The 25150-nt window shown below is 39.0% G+C and overlaps 1 protein-coding gene across 1 annotated transcript in view; it reads right to left on the reverse strand.

Moving 5' to 3' along the window:
- The window catches only part of GARS1 (glycyl-tRNA synthetase 1), a 40444-nt gene extending 19721 nt beyond the window's left edge, over nt 1–20723 (reverse strand). Inside the window, exons 1-9 of the mRNA XM_082661994.1 lie at nt 20469–20723; nt 13774–13875; nt 12780–12882; nt 11612–11753; nt 10331–10419; nt 9531–9607; nt 6027–6172; nt 3783–3932; nt 985–1147 (exon numbers count right to left, since the gene is read on the reverse strand). Of these exons, the coding sequence (XP_082518120.1) occupies nt 985–1147; nt 3783–3932; nt 6027–6172; nt 9531–9607; nt 10331–10419; nt 11612–11753; nt 12780–12882; nt 13774–13875; nt 20469–20690 (1194 nt within the window). The 5' untranslated portion in view covers nt 20691–20723. The remainder of the gene's footprint in view (nt 1–984; nt 1148–3782; nt 3933–6026; nt 6173–9530; nt 9608–10330; nt 10420–11611; nt 11754–12779; nt 12883–13773; nt 13876–20468) is intronic.
- Between the last annotated feature and the right edge of the window lie 4427 nt (nt 20724–25150).

Below are 25150 nucleotides of genomic sequence, written 5' to 3' on the forward strand. Positions count from 1 at the left end.
CTACTGAAACATTTTTGAAACACAAGGTAAGCCAATTTATCCAGCTTTCAGAACAATCTTAAATACCCAAAATGTGATCTTGGCTATTTTCAAAAGGTTTAACTGTCAAGGGAACAAGGAGATAATAATGGCGTCATTATTGGCGTCATCTTTCTACCATACTCACTGGGTCAGCAAAAATTCAGCCTAATACCTCATACCTTCTAAACCTACAGTGCTAAAAATGACATTCATAATAATGGTCCTAAGGAATTGTAAATATATTCCTTCTCAATTAGCAAAAGTCATAAGACATGTTGAGGGGATTTTAATGTACTCTTACCCACTGAAATTTGTGAATCCCATATAGTACATGTAATCTTATATTTTTAGTACAGAAGGATCTTAGAAATCGTCTAGCCCCGTCTCCTAGTCCCTGCAGGGCTCTTTTCTGCAAAACAACTGACAAGTTATCACTCAGCCTCTACTTGAATATTTTCAGACAGGAAGCTCATTGTTCCCAGGGCAATTCATTCCACTCTTAGGCAGCAGCTACCGTTGGAATGTTTTCACTCACTTATTTCTCCAAGCAAATGATCAGAGAAATTCTATTACAGGCAAGGCCTTACCCCAATTGCTATGGGTAATGCAGAAGAGTTTAAAATCCAGAGGGCTTGCTTTCTGTGAGTCAAAATGTCTCCCCCAAAGTAGTATATACACTGTTAAAGGTCAGATTGACGGGGCACAGTTCAAACCAAGAACTTTTTTCCAAGTGCTCTGCTAAACATATTTTTCATGTTAGCTCCAATGGTCCACACAGTGGCGTGTTCAGGTAATTTCCTCCCACTATAATAGTGTGTAATAAATACTGTATAAAAACACATACTGTATCAAAATAAAATGCCTGCCAAAATACAATATTTTGTCATCCAGTACACAGAATTTGCTAAGTGCCAAAAACCTGGAATAGGTATAATCTAAATTAAGTTACCTATGGAATCTTACCTGTTCAACAGCATCTCCTAGGCGCATTTTCCGAGCAGACTGTCCGCTGACCTGGGCTTTCGCTGAATACAAATACAAGTGGAGGTCTGCCACATTCTGGAACTTGGGATGGTCTTTCTCACTGGGATCTACAAAGTGCTCAATTTCTGCCATTGTGAATTCTCTGAAAGCCAAAATATAAGGGATAAAAGCTGCACACTTCACTATAAAAGACAATAAACAAAAGCCATTATTTTCAACTTCATTCTACAATGATATAGAATGATATGGAAAACAGTTTTAAAGAACAGATTGATACAGTTTTTTAAAGTTAGGAAAACCTGAGCGAACATCAGACACACACAAAAAATGGGATACTGAATAATGGCTTCCAAATAAAATGATTTTCCTTAAAGCATTAGCAAGTCTTTATAGACGTACACGAAATGAAGTCCTGATTATTTACTTTTCATAGAATGGGAAATTAAAAGTGAATTGAAATTATCCTTTAGCTTTTATAACAGTGTGATTTCTTCCTTTTTCTTGCTCTGAACAAGTAAATGACTGCTAATGGCACCATACAGCTGGTGCCTTGAGAGTAGCAGCTTCTCAAATAAAGTGTTATTCAAGGCAGAGGACATAAGGCATGAATTGAAAAAGCTAACATCAAGCTAACTACATAATGATGAAATAAGTAGGCACACAGTAATGGTTTCCCAAAGAGATTTCCCTGAATGGTAATTTAGTAGCTATTGGGTGGAAAAGAGTTTTAAGTTAATTTTAGGAGTCAAAATCAAGTCTCTCTTCTTTAAAACACACACACAATTTACTAGTGCACTTTCATGATTATCTCAGATGTTTAAGAAGTAATGAAAAATTGCTTAAATGGCTCCTAAAAATACATGAAATGCATTGCAAAAGAGCTTTGATTTTGTTTTTTCAATTTTAGTTTTTAATGGTATCCCTTATTTGGTCCAACAGCACCTATGTCTTGTCTTTCAACAGCTATCAAACATTCTGTGAGCATAGAAATATGAGAGAGAGAAGCATGATGTCTGTCCTCACACAGCTTCCAAGTGAGATGACAGCAACAGAACATCTAAAATAAGGACCTTGTCCAGAATCCCCAAATCATCTGCTGCCAGTCTTTCCATCTGTTCTGGAAGTAATCGCAGCTCAAAGACAGGAGATAGAAATCAACACTAATACTGATTGTATCAGCTGTCTGTTGTCTTTGAGTTCAGAAAGTCTACCTGGAACCCTGGAGATATAAAATAGACACAGGACTAGAAGACAGAGCCAGCCAATCAAAATAAAATTTAATTAAAAAAAATTTCATATGAACAATCCAATGCTCCCAACCTAAATCAAAGGAATCATAGCTATACAAAGACGTATCACCTGATAACTCTATGTCAAGAAGAAACACTAAACAAACAAGTCCTAGCCCTACCATGAAACAAAGGCCATGGGGATACTGACTCGTGGAAGGATGAGTGGATTTCCAGCCAGGATCTTGCAGAAGCACATGACAAAACCAACCAAAATCCAGATGGAATATTTTGAACTGAAAGTGACCAAGGAATAAAATGTCAAGAAGCCCCAAGAGACTTTCCCCAGTTAACTCCTGGGATTGCTCCTCTGTTCTGAGCTGGGTTTCCTATTTACCACTTCTTATTCCACAGGCCCCAGGTTTTGCCTTACTTCACGGTCCTTTATAATCATCCAACAGCTACTCTACTTGATGTAAATCGTCTCCAAAACAGTGGCTTTAGACAAGCTCAGTCTCACACAGCTTCCTCAGTATTCTGAAAGCATGCGTGCAGACACTACTGGGACAGAGGGGAAGCCCAGAAGCAAGACGAGAAGAGATACGAAGAAGTCCAGACACTGAGAAATAAAACAGATTTAAGTCTGACAAGTTTTTCATTGTTACAACACCTAGTTAAAGTTTAGGACTATCTCTTCTCTCTGCAGCAAGGTCCAGGAGGGTCCTCCCCACTCCATTTCTCTAGGCTGTGCAAGCTCCTTCCCCATGAAGGTCACTGGGGCTGTGGAAAATACTTCTGGAGTCTAAGAAAGTTAAGTTTACCTATATATCCCATTTTTATATTGAATTTACTACCTTAAGAGATGATATCAGTAAGAAAATGTATAGAAATCTCAAAAAACTTAAGTCATAAATATCTAAGTCATAATAAGTTTCTAAAGAAAAACGTAACTCAGAAGTGCCAGGATGCCTTCCCGCACACTCTGGATACACCTGATGAAGGGAGGTTATTACAATAGAGACAAGAGAGCATCTGAACTAGCATAGATAGCGGTAAGCTTGCTACCTGGACACTGTCATAAAGGTGCCCCAAATATCTGGAGGAACGCCATCTGGCTGCTGAAACACCCTCACCCCAATACCAGCAATGCCATCTGCCCTGGACACCTAGAATGGCCCTCCTGCCCTAACCATCACTTCCTCCCCACCTCACCCTACATTCATCTATACCACCACCGCCAGAAAATGCCTCGGTGTAGACAATCAAGATCTTGCCATCCTCAAAACATAAGATGAACAAGGAGAAAAGATCATTTTGGATCAGATGTGAAACTTCAGCTATTCTTCACCCTCCTTCCTTTCCCTTCAAGTCCACTTCAGTCACTCAAAACTGTCCATCATCCCAGAGATTACATTTGGAGCTAACAAACAAACAACAAGTATATAATCACGTAAGAAGGAAAAAGGTTGTTGAAACAGCAAGCTTTTGTTTCCACTTCAATGCCAAAATCATTTACTAATTTCACCAGAAGAATAACATGGGCAGTACCTGACTCGGATCAGTCCAGATCGAGGGGAGATCTCATTTCTGAAAGAATTTCCAATCTGGGCCGCAGCAAAAGGCAACTTTCCTTGGTTGAATTCCAAAAGTCGTTTGAAATTCAGGAAAATCCCCTGTGCAGTTTCTGGTCTCAAGTATCTGGAAATTTAAACAAATCAATCTGTTATAAAGGAGGAAATTATGTGTTCCAATAAATCTGAAATTCTAGATACAAATCCTAAAAGTCCTAAATATACTATCTTCACACAAAGCTGTATGGGCCCTAAAAATAAAAAGAAGTTTTCGAAATAGAAATTTTCCTCAGTAGCAAACATTCTCAAACAGGTAATAGAGAAGGTATCAGGTGGCTGGCAGGGCAATACCACTGTTAGACATGTCATTTAATTTCATCACTCCAGTGAATCACACATGACCTCTCTTACAATATCTCTAAAACCTCTGATATTCTCATGACTAATCATTTACTTTGGAGGCAGATGACAATTTTAGATCCTTTTGAAAATAAAGTAAGTATACCTCTGCTGTTAACCTACATATTAAAGCATAACCGTGGAGCTAAAAAGAAGCCGGTATGGGCTGACATTTAACATTAGAGCTCACTCATCACAATCATCACACCATGGCAAGCAATTTTCAGGGTTTTTCATATCATTTTCTTCTTTGTACCCAGAGACACAAAGAAACAAAGAAGTCCAGAATGATCGACTCTTTGTGGTGCTTTATATCTTCAGCCAGAGGCCTCTTCTGTATTTCTCCACATTTCAAAAAGTTACAGTCACTCAAATACACCCTGAGAGCCATTGTTTTCTTCTCAATTTCAGAGACAATATTCTGGGCAAAACATCACATAAGAAAGCGCTCCCAACAGCCTACTTCAAAAGAAACGTTTTATGAAAACAACTTTAAAGTAAAGAAAAATTAAAATTTTACTCTCGTCTCACTCTTCTCTTCAACAACTCTTTTCATTTTGTGGTTTTTATCCAAATATAAGTATAGTTACAGTTAATATGTATATTTATTAAGTAGAGTGCACTAAATTATACTTTATACTTTTGTATTTTCTAAAAAAATTGTAAAATTTTCTCATATTTAACAGTTGCAGAGTATTCTACTAAAATAACCTACTTTACTATAATTTATTTAACCGTCCTGAAATTATGGGATAAATAGGTTATTTCTACTTTTCATTTATACACTCTTGATAAGTATAGCTTCCTTTCCTTTGAGTTATTTCGTTAGATAAATTTACAGGAGTGGGAAGGCAGGTCAGAGGGCATGGCCCATTTTATGACTCTCTGTATGTATTGCCAAAATGAAAGGTTCACCCTTGGCCTCCTTCCACAAAATATCCTAAATCAACCCACTGTCTTATTAAAATAATTCCAATAATACATTCTGTCACAATTAATTTTTATTATTCTTTAGTTTCTACTCCAGGAAATATGATCTATCTAGCTTCATCTAGCAAAACCCATCCTCTTATCCTAAAATGAGACCATGAGAAAAACATCTGAAGCTATGAAATGGAATACTTTGACTAAGTTTGTAACAATGGACAAGGAATCTGGACATACAGATTCTTCTTCTGAATCATATTGTAAACTGTTCAGGTTTTCTTTACTCTATCTGTGAAAACCACACTTTAGCTTGAATCAACAAACTAAACGTATCCTGTCCAACATGGTAGGTCACTAGTCACATGTCTATTTAAATTCTTAAAATTAAATAAATTTAGAAATTCAGTTCCTCAGAAGCACCAGCCCCATTTCAAGTACACAACAGCCCCATGTGGCTAGTGGCTACCATATTGGACAGCAGATTATAGAATATCTCCACCACTGCAGAAAGCTCCGTTGGGCAGTGCTGATCTACAACAAATGGTTTCCAAAGTCTCCTTCGACAGTAAGTTCAATGTCTTTCAAAATCGTTCTTCAACCCTCTCTCCTGCCCTATGCAGCTATAACTACAAGATGTGATGATCACAGACTTCTGTGTTTATTTTGTGACCAAAAAAAAATCATCATATATACTAAAAAATAAAAACTATATTCAGAAAGAATTAGAAGAAATAAAATTTAAGAATACATCTGTCATTATTTCTCCTTAATATATTTGTCTATACTTTCTACAAATCACTTTTCAAACATCTTCCTTCATGGCTGATATTGATATTTACCTTGTATTACAAGTAATTTTAATAACTTCATTACATAAACAATAAGTGATACATACCCAGGCATGTTTCCTCCAGGCCCAATGAAGGTCTTGAACATTAAGTTAAAAGGCACTGGAGGGGAAAGATCATTTCCAGTAGTGGGGGATTTTACATTATAGTTCACAAAAAGATCCCCCAGTTCTTGTTGTCCATAGTTATCGAGCTAAAGAATACATCAAGAAAATGATTAGTGTAAAAGACAGAAAAAACAAGGCATACGATAAAGTATTATATATAAAACCCCATCCATCATTAAAATTCACCCAAAATAAAACCATCAGAATTAACCTAACCTTCAAGATATTTACATTAAACCCATAAACAGTTTATACTCTTTCCATTTACCAACAGAGAAATGGAGTATCTTTCTGGGACCGACCTAAAATTCACACACATACCATTGAAAGATACAATGGTACAATGAAAGATAAGGTAAAATACCTCTTGTTCAATTATAGTAGTTACTGGTTGGCAAGAATCTGAATCACATAAATAAGTTTTCACAGTTGAATTTTACTACTCTGTACACTTAAGAGCCAGGTGCACTTCCCTGTCTATTAATTAAATGTGCATGTAACTTTCCTTTCCCACCAGATATTAAGTTCCTTGAAGGTAGAAGCTGTGTCTTATTCACTTCTGCATTTTCCAGGGCACTGCACATCCTATACATTGATATCAATGCCAAACCCTCTAAAATGATATATGAGCTCCAATTCAAAACCTTCAAATGACTATGACAAACCATCTAATAGTAAAGAATATTTAAAACTTAAAAAAAAAACTTCTAATAGAAATAAAATAATTAGATAAATCAACTAATGAGTGATGGCACGTGGGGTCAGAAAAACCAGGGTAAATCACCCAACTCTACCACTTATGGGTTGTGTGATTCAGGATCAAGTTCCAACCTAATCTCTCTGAGCCTCAGTTTGCTTATCTGTAAAATGGGGAGAACAGATTCTACCTCACTTCTTAACCACAGAGGGTGAATCAATGCCTTTTATTTATTTTTTTAAAATTTTTTATTTATCTATTTATTTTTGGTTGCATTGGGCCTTCATTGTTGCTCAAAGGCTTTCTCTAGTTGCGGCGAGCGGGGAGCTACTCTTTGTTGTGGTGCGCGGGCTTCTCATTGCCGTGGCTTCTCTTGTTGCAGAGCATAGGCTCTAGGCACGTGGGCTTCAGTAGTTGTGGCGCACAGGCTTCAGTAGTTGTGGCTCGCGGGCTCTAGAGCGCAGGATCAGTAGCTGTGGCACACGGGGCTTAGTTGCTCCGCAGCATGTGGGATCTTACTGGACCAGGGCTTGAACCCATGTCCCCTGCATTGGCAGGTGGATTCTTAACCACTGTGCCACTAGGGAAGTCCGTCAATGCCTTTTATGTTTTTTTAATTTTTTTTTAAGTTTATTATTTATTTTTTGCTGCATTGGGTCTTTGTTGCTGCACGCAGCTTTCTCTAGTTGCAGCGAGCGGGGGCTACTCTTCGTTGCAGTGGGCGGGCTTCTCATTGAGATGGCTTCTCTTGTTGAGGAGCACGGGCTCTAGGCGCATGGGCTTCAGTAGTTGTGGCTCGCGAGCGCTAGAGCGCAGGCTCAGTAGTTGCTCCACGGCATATGGGATTGTCCCAGAACAGGGCTCGAACCCACGTCCCCTGCATTGGCAGGCGGATTCTTAACCACTGCGCCACCAGGGAAGCCCCCTCAATGCCTTTTAGATAAACTATCATGCTTCATAAAGCTAACAAGGAGTCACAGGCACTAACAGGTCCAGAAAATGCCATTATGTGCTGAAGCAACAGATGCACCTCTGGCCAGGGAATCCACTGAGGCCATTTCTGAGTATCAGGCCATTTCCACGGGTTCCTAACATTTCACTAAAGATTAAATTGACAGCTATATACAACTGACCCTTGAACAACACATAAAACTTATAGCTGAGCCTCTATAACTGCAGTTCCCCTGCATCTGCAGATTCAACCAACCACAAACCGTGTAGTACTGTAGTATTTGCTACTGAAAAATAGCAGAGTGTAAGTGGACCTAAACAGTTCAAACCCACATTGTTCAAGGGTCAACAAATGATACAATATGGCAAATCAAAACCCAAACTGTTCTCCTGGAACATGTATCTGAGATGAAACAGAAAGTGCTCAAACTATAAATTATGACTTAACAAAACAACTAATTACTTCCTGTCTCTGACAATTTATTTGGAAATGAACAAAACTGTTAAGATCAAAGACACTCAAAGACATGTGCACACAAAACGTTAATAAGTCTAAAATTCTGAACGGGAAACAGAATAATTTAAGGGTAATTTGAGGTGCTTTTTATTTCTTCTTTCTTATAAAGGTCATACCTTTGGAAAAGGAAGGAAATGAGAAATGAGGGTGTGGCCATAACAGTATCAAAGAACAAGAATTGATTTTCTAAACCATGAGTAACAACACTAAAGCAATGAGCTTCAAGCAAGGGATAAAATATACTTCACAAGGTTCAAAATAAATTGGCAGATGAGTCAATAGCCAGATTAAGAGGTTTTTCAATTTAAATGAGGAAGGAGAAAATTTCTCAGCTAATGTTGGAAAGCTAGATACCACAGAGGAAAATCAGCATGTTTAAAAAAATTAGGGCGACAGTGGAGAAGTATCCAGTAATTTTCATGAGAGAAAAGCAGAGTTAGAGTCCTACATTCAGCCTCATTTATATACCAATGTAAAGAAAAAATATATAAACACAGCACTGGTGGTTGTTTTCTTTTATCCAAGGAAGTAAAAGAAGTTTAAGAGGTGAGCCCTGGTGGACCTCATGATCAAATATGGTGCTGGAGAAATGTACTTTGCATAAAAGGATGGATGAGGTGAGAAATCAGCAACATCCACATACAGGCATGTTCAACTTCCTGGGGCAAAGGTGTGCAGTTTTCATCATATTTTTAATGTAGTATGTGACCTAAAAAAAGGATAAGAACTACTTCTGATATAGAAGGTATTTCTGCACTTGGTAAAAGTCAGAATAGACGATCTCAATGCCTTTCCTAAAACTTGTCAACTTTAATACAAGTTATAAAACTAAAGGTCTACAGGAAAAGCAGGGGTCTGCTCCATCAGGTTCTAAAAAGAAGCATGTAGTCAGGGACAGCGCAACCAGAAGCAGATCAAGTGGCTGATGAGACAGTGCTCATATAGATATCTGCCCTAAATTTCCACACTGAACGCTATCCATCATTAGACACTGTCCTGGTTTTTGCTATTAAATCCAGAAAACTGGTTTCCAAGGAGAGAGAACTAATTTCATGCCTATTTACATTGACTTGCTAGTTTGACAGAAATAAAGGTTAGCCACAAAAGGCTGACAGAGAAGAAAATAAAAATGCAAAAAGAGATGATATGAGGGACAGAAGGTAAACTCTCCTTTTTTTACTATTGTGACCAGGTCAGCACAATATGGAATTCAACAGTTATCAAATGCTGAAAGACAGACAGCACCTACCTGGGTTATTGCGATCTCTCAAGTACTCACCTGGGCCAAGACACTTTCCATCTCTGATTTCTTCTCAGCAGAACACTTCTTATCAGACATCAATTTCTGTAAATGAGCTATATAAGAACAAGTACATGGAATTAGTACATGTCAATTTCAATCAATGGGAAAAAGGACAATGTACTTTTTAAAAAAAATTTTATTTATTTATGTATGTATGTATGTATGTATGTATGTATGTTTGGCTGTGTTGGGTCTTCGTTTCTATGCGAGGGCTTTCTCCAGTTGCGGTGAGCGGGGGCCACTCTTCATTGCGGTGTGCGGGCCTCTCACTGTCCCGGCCTCTCTTGTTGTGGAGCACAAGCTCCAGACGCGCAGGCTCAGTAGTTGTGGCTCACGGGCCTAGTTGTTCCGCGGCATGTGGGATCTTCCCAGACCAGGGCTTGAACCCGTGTCCCCTGCATTGGCAGGCAGATTCTCAACCACTGCACCACCAGGGAAGCCCCAGGACAATGTACTTTTGAGTTTCAATGTTGGGCAGGCAAAAAAACGAAACTAAGGATAATGTTCTTAATTTATATGAATCCCATGGTTGATTTTACAGGGACAGTCATGATATTGTCTTCATTCTTTCCATGACTTAGAACTTCTAATTATCTGTATATAACTTTCTTTGTCAATAAGGGACTTGTTCTGTATACTTAAGATCTGTGCACTTTACTCTTTGTATGTTATGTCCCAAGAAAACATTTAAAAACTTGAGAAAAAAGTTTAATCCAAACCCTTTGTTTTGATCAATCCTACTTGAAAGGTTATTTATCTGAGATGAAGAACCATACCTTTCAATAGATGGTCAGCACGAAAACACTCTCCATTTTTTACATCTTTCACCATGAAGTCAGCAAATTTGTCTACATGGCCAGAAGTCCTAAGTTAATAAATGCCAAGCCAATTAGTCATTTTCATACAAATTAACCCATAAACTTTACCTTATAAGACAATCTCCCTTCTATATATTTATCCAAAGTTTACATCTGTATATCTGAAAGATGGAAGCTCCCATATCTATTATGATATATCCCATGGTAGATAAAAATGTACACCAAAGAAAATTCTTCCTCAAATCTATTCCCACCCTCTCCCCAACTTCTTCCTCCCCTTAGGAAAAAAAATACTAACTAGATTACACTTTTCCACAAATTGTCATAAAGTCTGTGCTACTTTGCAGAATCAATAAATCCATGCCTATCCCATTATTATTACTGATCTAAGCAAAGGCCAAAACCATGGGGAATTTGACTAGCCAAGACTTTGTGATAACTCAGTATAGACACTGAACCTCAAGGAAAGAGTTTTCTGCCACTGAAACCTGGTTGGACACTGGCATCATCTCTGTACAGCTATTAGTGGGGCAAGTAGTTAAAGAATAGGCTGTCCTGATCCATCATCAAGAATTCAACTTGTTTTAATTGGCTGAAACTAGGAGAGAGCCTAAACTATACAAATAGCGAAAAATAGCTCTTTAACAGGCAACATTAAATGAATGAAGTGATGAGATACAAAATGTAAGAATTCCTCTTTCAGTTTCGTATTTGAGAAATCCTGACCTGCTTTCAACAATGTTGGTAGGAATAATCTAAATTTCTGCATTGAAACATCAATACAAATAGTAGCATTTGATTTACAATATATACACACCTTTGCCCAGAGCTTCTATGAATTTATACTAAGGAAATAATCAGGATATACATAAAAACTCATCTATTGGGATGTTCAATGTAATCAAACATAAGAAACAACTTAAATGCCTACCCTCATGCACTAGTTAAGTAAATTATGGCACGTCATTAAAAATACTTTAGAAGAATACTTAATGACATAATGTTCACATATATTATGTGAAAAAAAGCACTGTGCTACTAAACGCACATGAACTTAAAAAGACAGAAAGGATAAATACAACATTTTTAACATGGCTACCTGTGGGCAATGAGTATATATTTTCTTTGTTTTTCTTTATTTTCCAGATTTTCACAATGAACATGGGCAGTTTTTTTGAATCAAAAAGTTACTTAAGTATGCATATTCAAGAATGTCAACCCTCAAAGTAGAGACCTTACTTTAAAACTGGCTCAGGGGTGAGCATGGTGCAGTCAATCTCCAGAATCTGTTCCTCTTGGATAAAGTGCTGCCTCCACGTCTGAATAATATTGTTTTTCAAAGCACATCCAACTGGCCCAAAATCATAGAGACCACTAACACCTGCAAAATATGACAGGAAAACGGGTACTCTACCTTGTCACTCTGCACGAATCAAAGCAAGCAGATGGGAGAAACTGATACTTGTAAGACTTCACATACTCCCTAAAGATGTATTCAAGTCAACACTTCAAATCCCTTAACACTGAAGCGCCTTATTTCCAGGTAGCTGACGGAAGTAAAACTAAAATGGTCTTACTCCATTAACTGCAGTATTTCCATATTTGAAATTTCAAGTAGGATTAGCAAAAAACTAAAAACAAAAGAAGTTCCTTCATATGTAAGAAACAAAATGAAGAAGCAGATTATAGAAATCAGAAAATAATTTGCTGCATCAGCTGAATAACAATGATCTCAAATTTTAGCACCCAATTCTCTAATTTATTCTTGGGTATTTGAGCCACTATTTAAACCTCAAGAAGTAAGACATTTAGAGATCTGCTCAGACTAAAACTCAAATCAAGTTTCAGTGGCAAAGTACTGAAAGTCTAATATTGTTGCAGTAATCTCTGTTAACTATGAAAAATATCAGTGAATTATACTTGTCTACATAAATTCATAGTGTTCAGAAAAATGTAGAGATTTATCTGCATAGCCATGAAGAACGTTTTCTCCTGGCAGTTGCCATAATGAATAATCTAGAAACTGTGGTTTACCACTGCCCTTGTGGGGAGCGGCACAGTACAGTCAGCCAGTGCTAGAATGGCCCTCTACTGCTCTCAGGTCTTCACTGGCATTTTAAGAAGGGTCTGATATGTACATGGACACATCAAACACTTAATATCTGGGCCTCTCCAAATTCCCTAAGTCTTAATGGAAAAACGCTATCTCCAAAAATAAATAGGGTTGAGGGAAATAAGAACTGATATCATGCCAAATGAATGACTCTAAACAAATGAAAGCAAGATATCTATCCCCTGCTTTGTGTGACCTGAAACTATTAGATATCAAGCAAGCTGTGGTTTTGATTTAAGAACAATATTAAAGCCACTAACAACACAGTTTTTCTTTCTCTCATTAATCCCCTACCTCCATAAATAGCAAAAGCTTGATCGTAGAAAAACCTCCTCTTCAGGGTATCTTCCATTTTCGCTCTGTCTACAACATCATCTTTGGGCTGTAACGCTAGCTCCTGTAAGGGATTTTTAAAGAGAAAATATGTGATTGAATGAGTGAGTGGGAATTTCAATTTATACATGTGAATTTACTTTATTCCTCAGCAGAATTCACTATAAATTTATCAGACAAGATTTTGATACCCTTAAAACAAAAGAAACCTTAGGGTTTTTTTCCCCTTTGAGTTACAGAAAAGATACTTTTACTTAATTATTTAGGAAAGTATACGATCATTTCCAAGATTACAAGACTAAGCTTACTTAGATGCAGATACTGATAAGCAATATCTGAATTTTTAGTGGATCCCTGTAGCAAAATAGCGACTTAAAACTCCAAACAGGAAATTCCCTGATGGTCCAGGGGTTAGGACTCGGTGTTTTCACTGCCAGGGCTGGGTTCAATCCCTGGTTGGGGAACTAAGATCCCACAAGCCATGCAGTGCAGCCAAAAAAAGAAAAAACTCCAAACGATTTCAGTTTGTTGATGGGACGTTTATAATTTGAAAAGTTTGGAAGCAGGTATCAGGTGACTAGAACTTTTCCTTAAAAGAAAATAATTTAAAGCAGCATAACCATTATTTGCAGGTATAGGAGAATTCATAAAGAACACAATGCCTTCCAGGGAAATTCATGAAACATAACCAGTCTAGGATTTGAGTCTGGGGGGAGAGGGGGTAGGTCAGGGTTGAGGAAGGCTTTGTAGAGAAATTTTGAATTACACGTTGAAAGGATGAAGAAGGAGTCTGCCAAGTAGAGGGAGAGGAGAGGAAGGCATACTGGATAAATAGAGATAAAGCAAATGTTACTTGTTCAGAAACTTTTCTAGGTCTCTCCTGCCCAAAGAGACTAAATAAAGATAAACAATCCTATACCTACTTACATTCCTTTTTGAGGCTCCTGAGACTCACCTTTGCTTCCAGAACCCTCTTCCGGGCTTTGAGCTCAGCTACTGCTTTGTCTACATCGACCTGGGGTGCTTTATCTTCTTTCAGTTTTCGCACAAGATCTCCCTAGCCAACAAAGAGAATCTGTATTCACAACTGGTTTCAGAAGTCAAGAAAAGTTAGGAATGGGTTTTTAAGCTTGCCTTTTAAAAAGTATCCGTGTAAGAATGAGGAAATTCAAATGTTTATTATGTGAAAGTTCATTATGAATAACTGTAGGTCGTTGCCCTCAGCATTTATAATCTAGCAGAATATCCAAATACAAGTACATAAATAACTATGCTTGCAGGGTGATTATTACTGGTTTGTTTGTTTTCTTTGTGGGGAGGAGACAGATGGTGGAGAGAAAAGCATTGATAAAAAGTAAAGAGCAAAAAAAAAAAAAAAGTAAAGAGCAATGTAACTACTGAGAACACAGAAGAACCAATAAATAGACTACCCTCTCCTTGAATCCCTCTCCTTTCTTGCATACAAAAAAATGACTATCTTAGTTTTCCGTTTACTTCTCTGACCATTTCTTCTCAGTCACTACTGGCTAATCTTCCTCTGCCCTTTATTGTTGGAATTTTTTCCTTGCTACTTTCTTTAGACTACTTTATTCACTTCCAACAACCCTGTACACTGATTTTATTACAGCAATGTGGTGGAATAGGCAATCTGAGAAAACAAAACACTATCACACAGTCTGGGAAACTTCAAGATGAGAAATTAAAGTTATCAAATTAATAGAGCCCTTGGGTGCCCAACAGAAGCAACTGCTCTCTAAAGGAGTAGACCTTCCATAGGCCTTTCAGGATTTTCACAGATTAGGGTTTCCAAAATAATAAGCACTAAACTCAAAATTTAAAAATCCATGAGGAAAGAAGCCACCATGTGTGAGACTCAGCAGAAATGACAAATAACAAAATTAGCTCCTTTAAAAGTATTAGAATGACCAAATATACTTTTTAAATGCTCAAGATGTTTAAACTAAAATAAAAGGAGGAATCAACAACATGAGCAAAGAACAAGAGAATATCAGAAACAATCAGGGGACTTGAAAAAGAACCATACAGATGATCTGGAAATAAATCACTGAAGTTCAAAACTCACTGGACAGTTTAAATAGCAGATCAGACACAGGTGAAGAGAGAATTAGTGACCTAGAAGAACGACCTAAAGAAATTATCCATGGATAATTTCCATCCCATGGAATGTAGCAGAGAGACAAAGTTGAAAATACAAATGAGGTAATGAGACAGAGAAGAGAATGGAAATGGGATAGATGTCCTCCTTATTCCCCTCTGTACTTTCAAACTAATTCCTCTTTTCTCCTTCTAAAACTCCAGCTCCTTTGAGGAGCCTGTCATCAACCTTTCTCCCTGTTGTTGATATTTTCTAAGCTCCTGCCTATTTTCCCTCATTCAATGAGTCCCCCTCTCCAGCAATTCATTCTACTTTAGAATGTCCCAGTTAGGAGGTGAAAAAGCTGTTTAAAATGATCTCAACCTAGAGCCTAACTCTGCTTATATACCATGAGAAGAATTTCCCCAGTTTTAACATACATGAATTCTCCAGGAATGCACCCAGGAAAATGTAATTTAAAGCAAGACTAAAATCAACTATACTTCAGTTTTTTTAAAAAAAGGAAAATTGTACCTTGCTTTGTTCAGAATTTTACAAAGTTGTTATTATTTGAAATAAAAAACAAACCATGTGACCACAGGCTATGCTGCCATCCTGAGTAAACGATACAGTATACCTTTATCAATGTGCACTTAGAGCAATTGCATCCACAGTAAATCTACGTAGAGGTATAAGCATCTGCTTAATTCAATATAACTTCCAGTGGAGTCATACCCCCAAATCTACATATTAAAATAATATCATTTTATTATAAATTACTTTTTATTTATTTGTATTACATTTAGAGCATTATGCGTACACATATCTTTCTTTAATTTATGTAGATATTTCATATGAATTTCATTACAGGGTAGTAATGGAGAATTCCAAAATATCTGGTGTAAAAGGGTACACTGGGTCTGATATAGTTGAGAACCACTGAATTGGTTCTTCCTCTCAATCTCTTACTGTGTACAAATAAATCTGGTCTGTTATTATACTAGCAGTTTTTATTCTATTATCTTGACCTCTCTAGCTAAAGCAACATCCTTAGTCACCTTCTAACTTTAACTTCTTTATTACACGTACAATACCTGAAATCACCCTATCAATTGATTGGCTTCTTTATTTACACACATTTTATCTGTCCCTGTCATTATAAAGCAGGCTCTTTTAAGACAGGAACTCCGGCACGTCAATTCTGGCACTCAAATATTTGTTGCCTGCTATCACAACCTAAACCTAGCACAACACTAAGCACTTAGTACTTGGTAAATATCTACTGGCTTATTCTTTACTCATTCAGTGGTTCTTTTCCCTTCCTCTACCCGTCAGAACACTTATCTCATAAATGTTCACTGACAGTGCTTTTTGATGGGGATAAGAACCTTGTGAGGGTCTGTGTTCTGAAAGGAGAGTGGCAAGCAGTTCTTTTTCAATGTCTTAAAGAAGTAAGCAAGCAGTTCTTTTGAATACCTACCCTGATGTGTCAAGTATTGGCACTCCCATATTTTCTTTTGGAGCTTTTCAAAGGACACTGGGTAAGCAAGGCCACAAGTAGGTAAAGGTAAAGGTAGGAAGAATTTAAAATTTTTAAAATTAAAATTAGTTTTCCTGAATCATTTTTCTGTCTCTTAAAGTTCAGGCACAGAATCAGGCACACATACATTCAAGGATAGGCTAGCTATCAACAGAAGCAGTGGGAGAGTGAGGATTCCTACACTGAGTTAATCATCTCTAAAAATCTCAGTGAATTAAGGAAATAATTGTGTTTATTTTGAATAATGGAATAATTAAAACCATGATTTATAATGATTTAATTGTGTAAACAAAAGAATTGGAGGTGATCGAAACATGGAAAGTAAGTACTTAAGGATTCCTAATTTCTAATTATTTTCTTCCCTCTTTCTTCACCACCAACTATAGTGTGTGTGTGTGTTGAACGAAACCGATGCGAAACATCATCAATATTTCTAAATTACCTTTAAGAAACATCATCTAGAAGCTTAATTCCTGTATAAATTCTTACCATAAAGACATATATTAGAACTAAGAGTCTGTAATTATAAAGCAGAATACTTATTAGGTGAGAAATCACTTCAAGGGATCTTTTTCATGCATCTTTCATATATATCATGATGCATATTCAGTTGGCCAAGGAAAAACAAGAAAACATTTTCTCACCTTTTTAAGATGTTTGGCTATATCATGATGCATATTCAGTTGGCCAAGGAAAAACAAGAAAACATTTCCTCACCTTTTTAAGATGTTTGGCTTTACACATGGGCCTAGAAGGTTCTTGTTAAGATTAAAAAGTTAATTTCAGATTTCCAAGTTTTATAACCATTGACAAAAACTTCATAAACTTATCATTTGTCCTTTGTGGATTAAGCAACAGTTTTAATGGGCACTCTCAGTTCAGAAAATCAAAGCAGAGAAAAATCCAGGGCTCTAAAATTTCCCAAAATTGAATTTTATTATTGGCCACAAATACTATCAGTTGCTTTTTGAAGTGACAGTCTCACTTCACTCATTTTCCGGAACCCAAGACTGAATAACAATTTTTTGTCAGACATTTTAGAGTGTTTCATTCTTGCAACTCGAACAATCATAAGTGCTCTTCCTCAGGCAATCATCATGCGTGGGTATGCTTTATGCATACTTCCCATTTAGTCACACAGAATATTAAAAAGATGTGTGCACAAAGGTCTGAATTTAATAAAATTAATAATTCTTATTGGGACTTCCCAGGTGGTGCAGTGGTTAAGAATCAGCCTGCCAATGCAGGGGACACGGGTTCGATCCCTGGTCCGGGAAGATCACACATGCCGCGGAGCAACTAAGCCCATGCGCCACAACTACTGAAGCCCACTCACCTAGAGCCTGTGCTCTGCAACAAGAGAAGCCACCACAATGAGAAGCCCACACACCGCAAGAGTAGCCCCAGCTCACCGCAACTAGAGAAAGCCCGTGCACAGCAACGAAGACCCAATGCAGCAAAAAATAAATAAATAAATATTTAAAATAATAATAATAATTCTTACTGCTTTTTCAAGGATACTCTAAAGCAAAACTGAGGTTTTGTTTTGTTTTTTGGTTTTTTTAAAAACACGTGAGAGTGTGGCAGAGAATATAATGACTTGGCTTAGTATCCCTGACTTGATTAGTGCTCAGGGCCAGCAGTTCTACTCACCATGCTTTGCACCATCAGTGCAAATGTCAACACAGTGTAAAATGCAAATAACATTCTTAGTTTTATTATAAAAATGGTTTTGACCTTGGAGACCTCCAAGAATTTGCAGACCACACTTTAAGAACCACTGCCCTAGAGCAATAGTTCCCAAACAAGATACTCCAGGACAAAGTTTTCACCAATATGCAGTAAAAGGGGGGAAAAAAAGAAAAAAAAAAGACAATGTATTAGACCTTTTTTCAAAGCTAAACCTGCTAAATATAAAAGACTGTTCTTTATTCTGAGTTATGGTCTGTCCTTTCTTTGGTATTAAAATACACTTTCTTTTATGAAATGAAAGGGGAAATAAGATGGTAGTTTGTTGATACATTTCAGTCAATCAACAAACCAAATCATTAAAAAACAGCATCCACGTAGCATAGCAGATTGGGAAATTTATATGAAATACATATTTATCGGAAACACATGCCACTAACAAGACCAGTTATTAAGCACCTTAAAAAATCCCACTCCAAGGATGCCTTCAACTGCACAAACTTCACAGTGGAAGTATGTAGAATGAGAAGAAGTGACCGTGTGTCTCATTTCCTCATATAAGCAAACAAACAAACAAACAAAAAAACCAAGGGAAAAAAACAGTTTAACTAGATGATCTTTAAATTCCCTTCCAACTGACCCTGGAATCAGTGCGATTCAAAGTTCCAGGTAGTTAACTAATATATGTGTGGTCCTGGAAAAGTACGGAAAAAAACAAAAACTAACTTACATAAACTAACTTACATATTCAAAAAATACCTTGAAGTACCAAAAAACTAACAATCAAGCCAACATAAACAATACACAAGATAGTAATAACATCGGAAGGCTATTCCATCATCAAAGTTTACTTCAGTTACCTAGTTCCACAGTCTTACTACAGATGGATAATTTGCACTGCAGTTCCAGGCTAACGTGGCAGAGGGAGGGGTTTGGGTGTATGTTTTTCCAAATTAGATGTATTCTCCCTTCTAAAGTGAAGTGAAAAAAAAAAAAAGTTGAGAGTTAGAGAAAAGACAAAGGAACCACACCTAATTTCATTTGGGAAGGGTGGGTGGAGGGACATGGAGAATAAGCATTCACAGAGCTTTGGTATCAAGAATAAAGAAAAAATTAAGCCCATAGTGAAATTTCAAAATAAAACACTACTGAATCAGTCAGGCTCAAACTAGAAAGAAGTAGATAAAGTGGCAGAATTTGCCGAATTTTCGGCAGCTCTGCCCCAATGAATTATTTCCGAGGGAGGGATCCACCCTCCATAGCTAAGGCAAGTTATTGCATCAGGCGCCCGTGCAGGAGAAACCCATTCGGTGTTCACTACTAGGTCATCAATCCTCAGGGTCCTATTCCGAGCTTTTGGCTCTACCTGACTGGATGTGAGAATCCCTTTGAAATAATCTTTTCCTTGTCCTCTCTAAATTCTGACACTCATGCAGTGCCCTAGGAAAAGGAGGCCTGTATTAGATCACCAAGCTCTCCAGCCCATGAAACCTCCCTCCCTTCCGCAAAATCAAATTTCAAAATGTTCCATACGAAGGATGGCTGACTTCACCGAGTCACTCAGGGACATTTACAGCTTCCCACGTTTACGATCTGAAAGCTCACTCATTCTGGGGAACCCAGAAAAGGTGACAGAAGTGAAGGACGATGAACTCACATTATTAGAAACGAAAAAAAAAAAAGTTCAACACCTCCCCACATCCACGTTTCAACTATTTTTATTTCCTCAACGGACCATTCTGCTAACTAAGCAGCGAATGAAGGAAGATGTCAAGGAGGAAACACTATTCAAAGCATCCTGAAGATTAAAAAACAAGAGTCAGGCAGTGAGAAGAGGAGAACCCGCAGCTTCGGCACGTAATTGATCAGGGAAGAATTAGGAATCTCGCCACCCAGGAAGCACAAAGAACACAGCAGGGACTGGAAATCTTCAGTTGAGGCTATTGAGCTAGGACAGGAGGAGAAGCAAAGGGTCACAGATCCCAGCGCCATCGGAGAAGCAAGTGGTACGGGCAGTGACAAGGATTGGGAAGGGAGAACAGATCGCATGAGGAGGGAGGCAGAACGTCGAGGGATCCGAGGAAATCACCCCAGGAGAGGGGAGGACAGGGGTCCACCGGAGGGAAGGTGGCCGGCGCACGCGGGGACTTGGGTCCAACGTGGGGAAGGCGAGGAAGACGCCTAGAAACCAAGGGCTTCCAGAGAATGAAGGAGAGGGATAATCGGTGAGGTGGACCGGTGCCCGGGGAAGAGAGAGAGAGGAGGAGAAGGAGGGGACCAGGGAGAGGAGAGCCGGGGCTGAGAGGAAGGCGAAGAATGCCGGTACCTGCTGGCGCACCGCTAGCCTGAGAGGTGCCAGCACCTCCTCAGCCCCCGCACCATCCATGCTGCTCCGGGAGGCGGCAGCGGGGAACGAGGTCGGGGCGCGGGCTGGCTTGCTGATGGGCCGGCAGGGCAGAAGAGGAGGCCGGGCCGGGAGCCGGGGCAGCGGCGACAGCAGCAGAGCGGCGCGGGTGGCTCTAAGCAGCGCCGGGCGCAGAGAGGGCATGAGACCGCTGCCCTGGGAAGTCCGGAGGGGGCGGCGGCGGAAGCGGCGCGCGCGGCCAGGCCGGGTGCATGATGAAATCGCCGCGTAAACGCCGCGGTGCGCGCGCAGCCGCACATTCCCCACCCCCGACGCGGCGTCGGGTCGCCACCAGCCGATTCGACACAAAATCCCGGAAGGACCCGGAGTCCCTCAGAGCCCCGAGAGGGCTTACCCCACAGTGGGCGCACGGGAGGGCTGCGAGGTCCCAGGTAGAACCCCCCCCCCCCACCCAGCGAACAGATTTGCACGATTATGCGTCAGTGGGCCTTCAAGGACGCAGCTCCATCCGACACATGCTGACCGAAACTCACGAGGACCTTCAGAGCACAGGCTTGTACAGGGGCACTGACGCCCTGGCTGACCGACGGGAGTACACACTTATGTTTGTGTTCTTTCGCCCCCTGGTTCTTAAAGGCTCATTAGACATCACATCAGATAAGGACTTAGACTCAGTGTTGCTCAGCTCAGATGATCCTCCGATAAGGAAACAGATCGAGAGGTTAATGATTTGCCCACCTTCACCCATCCATGCCTTCCAATGTCAAGACAAAAGTTGGGGAAAGGAAGGGGAAGAATGACGGGCTTTTTGGAGAAGATCAGTGCTGACCAGCCTTTGAAGGGCGAACAAGATTTGAATCAGCAGAGATGAGGAAAGTCTGGGAAAAGATAATGTGCCAGAGAGTGGAGATGAGTGTCCAGGTGCCTGGGATTCCCTCTGCCTGGCCTTGCTTCAGCTGACCTCCCTCTTGTAGTTAGGCCCCCGCTGATGGACCCTCCGGAAATGGCTTCTTCCCTCCCTCCTGCCCCAAGGGCGGGTTGGCTGCAAAAGCTGGATTCCCTTTCTACAGAGGGAATAGAAAAATAAAGAATGTATTAGTTATAGAAATAGCATTGCACACACCCACCAGAATGCCTAAAATGGAAATGATGGAAAGTGCAAAGTGATGCTCTGGGACTCTCGCACACAGCTGAGAGGAATGTGGATTTGTACAGCCACTTTGGAGAACTCTTTGACAGTGGCTACTGAAGCCAACCATACACACCTTATGGGTGACCAGCAGTTCCACCCTAGGAGTATACAAGAGTAGACAAGCTCAACAGAGTGAAGTCACCTTTCCCAGAACTGTGAAATTTCATATTCTCTTCCTGTTCCGGTTTGTGGTTCTGGAGAAGTACACACAATTTCCCATAAGCAGAGCAGGTACAGAAGGACCTTCTGCAATATTAAACAATTTGTATTTTTAAAACTTTTATTTCAAGATTTGATATTTACTAATCAGAATTTTTATTTGGCTTTATTTTAATAGGTAATTTAAAAAATTTTAATTGAAGTATAGTTGATATACAATATTATATGTTACAGGTGTACGAGACAGTGATTCACAATTTTTAAAGGTTATACTCCATTTATAGTTATTATAAAATATTGGCTATGTTCTCCGTGTTGTACAATATATCCTTGCAGCTTATTTTATACCTAATAGTTTGTACCTGTTAAGCCCTTGCCACTATATTGCCCCTCCCCCTTCTCTCTCCCCACTGGTAACCAATAGTTTGTTCTCTATATCTGTGAGTCTATTTCTTTTCTGTTATAGTCACTAGTTTAATTTTTTAGATTCCACATATAAGTGATATTTTAGTTTTTTGAGAAACCTCCATACTATTTTCCACAGTGGCTGCACCAATTTACATTCCCACCAACAGTATATGAGGGTTCCCTTTTCTTCACGTCCTCACCAAAATTTGTTATCTGTATTCTTTTCTTTTTTCTTTTTTTGCAGTACGCGGGCCTCTCTGTGTTGTGGCCTCTCCCGTTGCGGAGCACAGACTCCGGACGCGCAGGCTCAACGGCCATGGCTCATGGGCCCAGCCGCTCCGCAGCATGTGGGATCTTCCCGGACCAGGGCACGAACCCGTGTCGCCTGCATCGGCAGGCGGACTGTCAACCACTGCGCCACCAGGGAAGCCTTGTTATCTGTGTTCTTTTTGATGATAACCATTCTGGCAGGTGAGAGGTGATATCTCATTGTGGTTTTGGTTTGCATTTCCTTGGATTAGCGATGTTGAGCATCTTTTCAAGTGCCTGTTAGCCACCTGCTTTTCCTCTTCGGAGAAATGTTTATTCAGTTCTTCTGCCTATTTTTTTAATAGGGTTGTTTGGGTTTTTGCCTTTTTTTTTTTTTTCTAATCTTGAGTTGTATGAGCTGTTTATATATGTTGGATATTAACCCTTTAACAGTCATAGCATTGCAAATATTTCTCCTATTCAGTAGGTTTCTTTTTGTTTTGTCGATGGTTTCCTTTGTTGTGCAAAAGCTTTTAAGTTTAATTAGGTCCCATTTGTTTATTTTTGCTTTTATTTCCTTTGCTTTAGGAGACAGATCCCAAAAAAATATTGCTACAATTTATGTCAAAGAATGTTCTGCCTCTGTTTTCCTTTAGGAGTTTTGTGGTTTCTGGTCTTACATTTAGGTCTTTAATACATTTTGATTTTATTTTTGTATATGGTGTGAGGGAATGTTCTAATTTCATTCTTTTATATATAGCTGTCTGATTTTCCCAGAACCATTTATTGAAGAGACTATCTTTTCTCCAGTGTATATTCTTGGCTCCTTTGTCATAGATTAATTGACCGTAAGTGTGTGTGTTTATTTCTGGGCTCTCTATCCTGTTCCATTGATCTGTTTTTGCGCCAGTACTATGTTTTGATTATTGTAGCTTTATATAGTAAAGTCTGAAGTCAGGGAGCATGATTCCTCCAGCTCTGTTTTTCTTTCTCAAGATCGTTTTGTTTATTCAGGGTCTTTTGTATTTCCATACAAATTTTACAATTATTTGCATTTTTAAAACTTTTATTTCAAAATTTGATATTTATTAACCGTAATTTTTATTTGGCTGTATTTTTAAATTTATTTATTTATTTTTGGCTGTGTTGGGTCTTCGTTTCCGTGCGAGGGCTTTCTCTAGTTGTGGCGAGCGGGGGCCACTCTTCATCGCGGTGCGCGGGCCTCTCACTGTCGCGGCCTCTCTTGTTGCGGAGCACAGGCTCCAGACGCGCAGGCTCAGTAGGTGTGGCTCATGGGCCCAGTTGCTCCGCGGCATGTGGGATCTTCCCAGACCAGGGCTCGAACCCGTATCCCCTGCATTGATAGGAGGATTCCCAACCACTGTGCCACAAGGGACGCCCCTTGGCTGTATTTTAAAGGTAATTTTGAATTTATATTAATAGTTTTCAATATGAAAAGCAGTTAAAATTTTTACACATACTCTTAGTTACATTTTTGTGTATGTTCAAATTCTGTACACTTTGAATACAGTTACATATTTTTAAAAATTCTTTAGGTCAGTAATGTCTCATCTGTGTTCATGTGAGGATAGTCTCATCACTAGTCTCCAAATCTATCCTTTCCCTGCTCCAGTTCATCCTCCCCACTGCTGCCTCAGTGAGTATTTCTAAAAGACAAAGCTGTGCTTGTTGCACCTCTGCTCAGGACACCCCATTAGGTCCACATGGCCCTTAGTAGAATTTCCTAAGTGGTTTTCCTTAGGAAACTACTTCTGCAAGACAGTAATAATGACTTATATTCTTTGAACGCTTACTAGGTACCAGTTAGTGTTCTGAGTTATCTCGTGTAATTTACTCACCAATCCAGTGAGGCAGGCTACATAATAATTCCCATTTTACAAATTCAGGATTCAAGACACTAAGAGATTAAACAGCTATGGTCACACAACTACTGAGAGTGGAGACCAGAATATGAGGCTGGGGCAGGGAGTGGAGGGGAGTGGCAGTTTTGCCGCGCAACTCATGAAGCTGGTGAAGCTTTTAGTGAGCACGGGAACCTCCTCGTTTGGATGCACTCTCACAAGGCTCTGGAAGAGGCCCTAGCACTGTCTACACATGGTCATATTTTTTTCTTTCTTTATTAAAGTTCTTTATTTGAAGGAGTGAAATTTGCATACATTGTAATGTACAAATCTTAAGCATAGTTCAATGGATTTTAACAAAGGAATTCCTACTTATAACCCACATCCCAAAAAAGATAATGAGCGTTTCCCTCACCTCACAAAGTTCCCTCCTGGGCTCTGTTAATACCCTCTATTGTTTTGTCCATTTTCTATTACATTGATTTCTACTTTTATCTTTATAATTTTTCCTTTTACTTAATTTGGGTTTAAATTGCCCTTCTTTTTCTGGCTTCTCAACGTAGAAACCTAGATAATTTATTGTAAACCTTTCTCCTTTCCTAAATCAAACATTTAAAGCTATAGATTTGCCTCTAAGTACTGTTCTAGTTGAATCCCCAAAATTTGATTGTTGTTTTTATTTCCATTTAGTCCAAAATTCTAATTTTCCTTATGATTTCTTCCTTGTCCTATTAGTTCTTGAGAGGAGCATTATTTAATTTTCAAATAGTTGG

This window comes from Grampus griseus (assembly GCF_964374135.1).
Source record: "Grampus griseus genome assembly, chromosome: 9".
Classification (NCBI taxonomy): domain Eukaryota; kingdom Metazoa; phylum Chordata; class Mammalia; order Artiodactyla; family Delphinidae; genus Grampus; species Grampus griseus.